The 7035-nt window shown below is 42.9% G+C and overlaps 1 protein-coding gene across 1 annotated transcript; it reads right to left on the bottom strand.

The window, feature by feature from the left end:
- Positions 1–584: 584 nt before the first annotated feature.
- Positions 585–6794, bottom strand: LOC147891575 (protein LIKE COV 1-like). The gene is made up of 7 exons (XM_087388010.1): positions 6046–6794; positions 5401–5453; positions 5147–5256; positions 4885–5052; positions 3653–3750; positions 1274–1400; positions 585–1172 (listed from the first exon to the last, which is right to left on the bottom strand). Exons 1-7 carry the CDS (start codon positions 6205–6207, stop codon positions 1081–1083), a joined length of 810 nt encoding a protein of 269 aa, XP_087244136.1. The 5' UTR covers positions 6208–6794; the 3' UTR covers positions 585–1080.
- Between the last annotated feature and the right edge of the window lie 241 nt (positions 6795–7035).

Below are 7035 nucleotides of genomic sequence, written 5' to 3'. Positions count from 1 at the left end.
TGTTTTTTATCTCAACGTCTAGGGAAGGGCCCGTTCCCTCGGATTATAATGTAATAGAATGTGACCTTGTCCACCAACAAATTGGCTCCAACATCATTTAACATAACCACTAGCTAGATTTTTGATGACACATGTCAAGAGAATGAACCTAACCACCATTTTCCTAGTTTGATAAATGAAACAATCAACTTGCAAGACAGGCTAGCAAGCTGGAACATGGAATCTCCAAGGTGATCAACATAATATTAAGCAACGAGCTAGCTAGATAACTTCAACATTCACAAGATATATATGTATGTGTGTATGAACACACACACGCACACAATGTGCGTGTGCGTGCACACCTGCGTGTGTGTTGTGTGTGTAGCTAGCTATCTAGTGACACTTATGTTGAGAGAATAAGCTAGTGACTATCTTTTTGGTTTGACAAATGAACAATCCACTTACAAGAAGGCTAGCAAGCTAGAACATGGCATTTCCAAGGTGGTAGAACATAATATTGAGCAGCAAGCTAGCTGGATAGCTTCAACATCTGCAATATGTGTGTGTGTGTGTGTGTGTGTGTAAACACACACTTGTTTTTTAGGTGAAATCACATGTATACACATTCGCGCGTTCGTGTATGTGTTTTCTAAGTTCTACCAATCACATGAGCCCAAGAATTCAAAAGATTGAGCAACTGTCAGTCCAAAAGGTATTTGATGAATGAGTTATGAACAAGAATCTGCTCCATGGAAAATTGTTGAAGGATGTACAGTCATAACCTTGGCCCCCCCACCCACCTCTCTCTCTCTTTGCATGTGTGTGTGTGTGTGTGTTTTTCCTCTTTGCATCAGTGTGTCTGTCCATAAACACAAACCACTGATTGGGGTACATATCTCCATTATGTAATAGAGTGATTGCCGAAGAGAAGTATCAAGAGACCCATTTGCGGAACACAAAGCTTGCATTGCAATACTATACAAAAAGCAATGTTGGCCCCACTATGCTTCATTTATAACGCCTTTCCAAGGGAACGATGAACTCCCAGTGTAAAAAATGATTACACCTGCACTTCTCACATCTCAAACTGTACAGTTCCTAAATTCCATGATTCCTGTCTCGTGGTGACACCCGAACCTCTATTGGAGAGATGTGTTGAGGCATTGTCATACCCCCCGAGACCACTATTTCTGCACATCGGAGAAATAGAAGGGATGTCAATGCATGGTTAAGGTCTATTTCTGCCTCATATTTGCTGGCAACATAAGAAAAACTTATGAGCAGGAGTTACCAATTCCTTCACGAACAGAGAGGTTTGGCCGAATGACATCCTTCGAATTTACCAGAATTATGTCACCTATGTATAGATGATTTGTTGGTATGTACACACTACAAAGTTCCTCTTCTTCAGTGTCATTCTGCAATAGAAAAGCAGCAGCAAATAGAAAGGCTAGTAAGCTCCCAACCTGCTCGCCTTCATGATACTCTTGAAAGGTCAATAACGTCACTTACATAAATCATAGTTGCAGATATATTTTCATTGTTTGCTGAAAACCAGAGATCCTATTGAGCAATTTTGTTCCTTTCAGAAACAGCCAAACTTGAATAATCTTTTAAATATTGATGGACACATCATATCCTCTCCAGAGAAGAGGGGGCTTTTTACAAGATGGGCAAGACGGCCACAATTGCTAACAGATATTTGCAACGTGAACTGGTAGAGTGGCACGTATGGGAGAAATCTTGAGAAGTACCCGTGGAAGATGCAAATGGAAGTGATCTACCATTAGTCCTTCATGAAAGGGCCAGGGATGCGGGATGATTGGAGAACAGGAAGAGAGGGTCTGAACCCCTTCAGTACGAGTAAAATAGATGAGTGGGTGATTGATCGAGAGAAATGCCCAGATCTGGAAATCTAATCAAGAGCTTCAAAATCGAGTATAGGCTTAACCGGTCTGATCTCCAACTGTTGCATGAAAGGATGAGGTTGCGAGATAGGGAACACTCACTTGGATGGGGGCACTCTTATCTGAAGGAATTCAAATGGCTAACACAAAGACATCTTTTCCCAGTTCCAGTGGTGGATAAAGGACCTTCAGAGCTAACACCTTAATAAAAAATGGCATAGGCAAGATCCAGCGAACATATGGAGCCTACGTTTTGAGAGCGTATGGGATAAGAGGGTACCAAAGAAGCAATCATGTCTACTTTGGCTCATAATTCACAGGACTGTTTGGACCAAAACAGGGCCCAGTGATAGGCCAAGGAGATGGAAGGTGCTGCAGATGCCTCAGACGTCAAGAAGGAATTCCTCATCTATTTATGAGCTGTGAGCAGTCTTTGAAAGTATGGGAAATGGTCAAAGCTAACATTAGTCATGTTCAATTTAACATGCATACTGGGATCTGCCATGCAGAATCCTGGAAGATTGAGTGGTACTCGGGAGCAATGTCATCTGGAATATGCAATTGCAAAGAGATGCTATGTTTTCAAAAACCGAATTTGTGGATGCAGGACAATTTACTCTATCATGGTGGTTGAATACAATTGCACAGAAAGGATTTGCAGGTGTCTATGGCGCATTTGGAGCTGTTCAAGGGCTTATGGAGCTTTCTGCATGATGTTGTCAATGCTGCTAATCTACAGCCCCAACTTGAGAAATGCACACATGGTTGCTACCTGTTTATAATACATGTCACACTTCTTGGGATACTTCCACCCGAATATGTTTTCATGGCTGTGAATGTAAACTTTTGCAATATCTGGGACACGACATAAGGTGACAAGTATGCAGACAATCTCCTAAAAAAATTTCATATGCAATATTGCAAAATTACAGCAACTTTGATGGAACATAATATGAAGCTAACAAAAGATTTTAAAAAGCCAACAGTCAACAAAAGGTGCTATGGACAGCTCATTGGTTCCTTATTTTTAAATAAAAAGTTTGATTTGGGTGGGTCAAACCTGACAAAAAAAAGAACAAACTTACAAAAAGATGGCCAACTAAAAGGAGGGCACACTACCCGTGGCCTGCATTGCATACCCCGTGGCCTGCACTGCAATGCAACAAGAGGATCTACACCATAAAAGGCATTATTCATGTCAAACCCCAAGTAATCGCACCGGAATACAACCAAGAGAGTACTGAGGTATATAAGAGATGCAAAACACTTTGGAATAGAATATAGATGCAGTCACACCAGATTGCAAAGAAAGAATTGGTGGACATTCCCAATTGGCGAACAAAGGCTTCACCATTATTGATGATTAGGGCTAATGCTAACAGAAAGTATGATTTGGACCAAGGTTTGTGTGGCGCTAGCATAGAGAGAGATTATAGAGCTCTTCCAAGAAAGGCAAGGCTAATCTGGGATAAGCAGAATTTTATTGAAGGCATGCTACTTAGGGCATAAGCCTATATTTAGGGCTAGATGGTGAAGATAGCTGGAGAAGTCTTATAAATATAAGCCAAAAGCTCTATATACAAGTCGATCTCATGAATACAAAAGGAAACAGTACATGGGAAGAGCCTACAGCCATACACTGCCTCTTAACAAGAATGCATCACTTTGTTGCCAACAAATAGGCAGGCCAAAAGCTTAAACACAGTGAAATTCAAAACACGGGTTCAAAAGTCAGAAAGGGAAAGGTCAAGACTTATATCTACCTGAAGAAGAAGGGAGGAAGTGATGAACCCGAAAGCATACTCCCCGACACGTGGATGTCGAATTATAGCTACTTCTTTGAAAGCTTGTGAGTTCTGATCTGCATGCCACGAGCAACACAGTGAACTTAAAAATCAGAATCTTGTAATTCTCCTACATGCTAATAGAGCAAAGTAAACTGTACAAATGGAGTCTTGCATTAATGGTTCTTTGAACAGTCTTCCATAATAAGTTGGAAAAGCGGAAACTCGTAAAAGGTGTGCCCATTAACATTGCCCAAGTAGAACAACTGATGCAGGAGCATAGTCATATACATTCTAGCTAGACATGTCTCATTTAGACAAACAAAATGAAGGTGAAACCACAGCCTTTCCAGTTTACAGACACCCCCCCAAAAAGAAAAGAAAGAAAGCATTCATGTGTTGCAGTGCCCTCAGGAATTTTGATGAAGAACTATGATGCAGGAATATATCATATACATACTGCCTCATTTACCTTATAAAGGACCCAAGCATGATGCTTGTGGGCATGCCCTAAGTCTCAGCCTAGTGACACCCAAAATGGTGTGTATATATTATGCTCCAAAATATGGATAGACCATTGCACAAAATTGACCCACTATGCACTCCGCATGAACAGCTTGGATACTGAACCAATCATATTCCCAAGTGGATCTGCTACCTCTATCTGCTGTACTGTGTGCATGCCCAAGAAGGGCCTTCAGTGGCCGCGTATAGAGTCTGGCCCCCTCCCTTGCTGGCCGACATGGTCTGCTAGCTGGCCAGCTCAGCCGACCCCATATAGGGCCACAGCCCTGGAACTGGACCAACCCAGTTCTGGGGTCAACCCCTGACCCAGCCGACCTCCAGGCCCATCATCCTCTCTTCCATGACAAACTATCATACTGCCAGTGTCTTGCAATCAAAATATTATCAACACTGATCTTGACTTCAAAGATTCGTGATGCTGGTCCATATGTGTCGTTGGAGATACATCAACAAAGAAACGTGTAACTACTTGCTTGTTTCTACACATCTACAGGGGAGTGATTTGCCTGACTTTTCTCAAAACCCAATATATAAAGGAGGTAAACAAGGTAATACCATCACAATCAAAGTGTCATACAATCCTAAGCTTCATGCAAACAGTTATTTTTTCCATCGTGTTGGACAAGAGTTAACCAAAAACTTGTTCCCTCTGAACTATGTACGATATAAAACAGAAAACATGTTACCTGGAGAGATTGCAGCACTGATCTGCTTAGATGCTGAGTATATATGTCTAACCAATGGCATACGCTTGATGAACCATTCCCCAATAAGTAAAATAGAAGCTCCGACCCATGATGAGACAAACACGCCAACCAAGAATATGAAGACGATAGATGTAACAAAGCCTAGTCCTGTGATTCCACACAAACAAAAGATGCATTTTACTCATTGTTTGCATATAATTTCAGGTCAAATACAGGGCATTAAATTGCCGTCAAATCTTACCAAAAATGTTGATTCCCAAGTGAGCATAAATAGGTGAACAAAAGCCATCAACAAATTGTATGAACCACCAAGTGATATAGAAAGTGATAGCGATCGGAAGCAAGATGACACTGCAAGCCCAAACACAATCATTTAGAGAACTTGGCAGTATAGATGCCGATTGCAATTGGAAGCACAATAACGCTTCAGCCTATGAACGTACTCACAATACTTGGAAACCACGAATGGGAAACAAAAGTTTAAACGTTATGTACCAGCCACTCATGAATTTTTTAGAAGCCCAACTCCGAAGCATCGAGTGAAAAGCCTGCCAGGAAACACGGATCAGATACTGGGCAAACTCGGACTCGTATGAGCTAGTATAAAGATAAGGATTCACTCCCAAAAATGTCCGACACACTAACGTAGGCAGGAAACATAGCGACCGCATACAGAGTCAACCTGCATGAACTAAAGAGTATATACACTCTCGAAACCCTCCGTAAAACAACCAAAAAGGGTCCGATCCAAAGCCGCACCAGTCAATTTCCGAAGTTTCAAAACATATTTTACCCATAGTCGCTCATGTAACATACACCCTTGATTCTCTTTTTTTCCGCCTAAAACAATGTTTTGAGCAGAAGATTGCTGTACTGTGAAATAAGTGAAAGAAGCCCATTCAAAAACCGGTGGGAGCAAGAATTGTGCGCAATTCATTCGTCATATCTTATTTCTGTATTTTGTTGTAGCTACGTGCCAATCTTGTTTTCACGGTTTGTGCAGAGAGAGAGAGAGAGAGAGAGAGAGAAGCGCAGTGAAACCTGAAGACCCTTGGGTGCGGGAGCGAGTCTGTGACAAGTATAGAATCTGAACGCAGGTCTGTTTCTAATTTTCACGCGTACAGAGAAAAAGAGCCCAACCTCACGCCCGGGGTGGAAGGACCCATTAGGAAGAGAAGCAGGTTTGAGAGGATCCTCGGGATCATCAGAGGGTGGCATGAGGAGTTCTCGATCTGCTGCGCCGTGCCTGGATCCCATGGGGACTGAGGAAGGAGGAGCGGGCTTCTTGTCATCACCCACCATCGCTATTCAAGAAAAGCCGAAAGGCAAATATATTTAGGAGAGCTACTGCCAGGCTGTTCGGGAAGCTGGTACGTCAGGAAGCGCTTCCTATGCCCAAAGTTGTGGAGAGGCAGCTGATCAACACTTCCTCGCGCGCTATCTTGTGCTCGGAGACAACAATGCTGGTGGGAAAGGGATGGAGAGGAGGAGGAGGCTCGCCACAGCCAAAGTATGAGCCTCTGCTACTCTCGAGTCCTGCTCCTACTAGTAGCTGCTGCTTCTTCCGCATCCATGTTCAAGTTTATCATCTGAAGATTCTGCTACTGCTGCTGCTGCTCATGCTCATGCTCATGCTCCCGCTCCTGCTCCTGCTCCTGCTCCTGCTTCTCTGTGCGTGAATTCATCTTCTCCAATACATCCATGTCTTATCATCTGAGATTCTGCTGCTACTGCTTTTTGTGCGTCAATTCGTCTTCTCCAACACATCCATGTCTTGTCATCTGAGATTTGGTTGCTGCTGCTACTGATGTTGATGCTCCTGCTCCTGCTCCTGCTGCTGCGCCTACTCCTGCTGCTGCTGCTGCTTTTGACGTCCATGTACTTGTTCAATTTATCTTTTGCCAAAAGTCCATGATGATGTTATATGATTCCATGTGCACTCTGTGTGCCGCTCTGGAAAGCTAAATTTCAAACCCATTTCTCTTTTTGAACCTGCCTAGCCGTTCAGAATTCCCCCGCGTACCTGGCGGCCTTCACATGTGTGCCAGTGTCTGGCAGCTTTTTGGGAGCTATTGTAGAGCTGGCAGCTGTCCAGTGTCTTGCAATTTGACCCTCCTCCAAACTCTAGTT

This window comes from Dipteris shenzhenensis, chromosome 17 (assembly GCF_047967505.1).
Source record: "Dipteris shenzhenensis isolate YYH24624 ecotype China chromosome 17, Dip_SZ_1.0, whole genome shotgun sequence".
Lineage (NCBI taxonomy): Eukaryota > Viridiplantae > Streptophyta > Polypodiopsida > Gleicheniales > Dipteridaceae > Dipteris > Dipteris shenzhenensis.
The sequence above is the reverse complement of the archived record's forward strand: the minus strand, read 5'-3'. Positions and strand labels throughout refer to the sequence as shown.

Coding starts and splice junctions, on each gene's coding strand:
- LOC147891575 (XM_087388010.1), bottom strand. CDS start 6,207: ATGGTGGGTGATGACAAGAAGCCCGCTCCTCCTTCCTCAGTCCCCATG. Junction 5,454..6,045: donor CCTTCCACCCCGGGCGTGAG/GTTGGGCTCTTT, acceptor GTTTCCTGGCAG/GCTTTTCACTCGATGCTTCG. Junction 5,053..5,146: donor CTTGGGAATCAACATTTTTG/GTAAGATTTGAC, acceptor GTGGAATCACAG/GACTAGGCTTTGTTACATCT.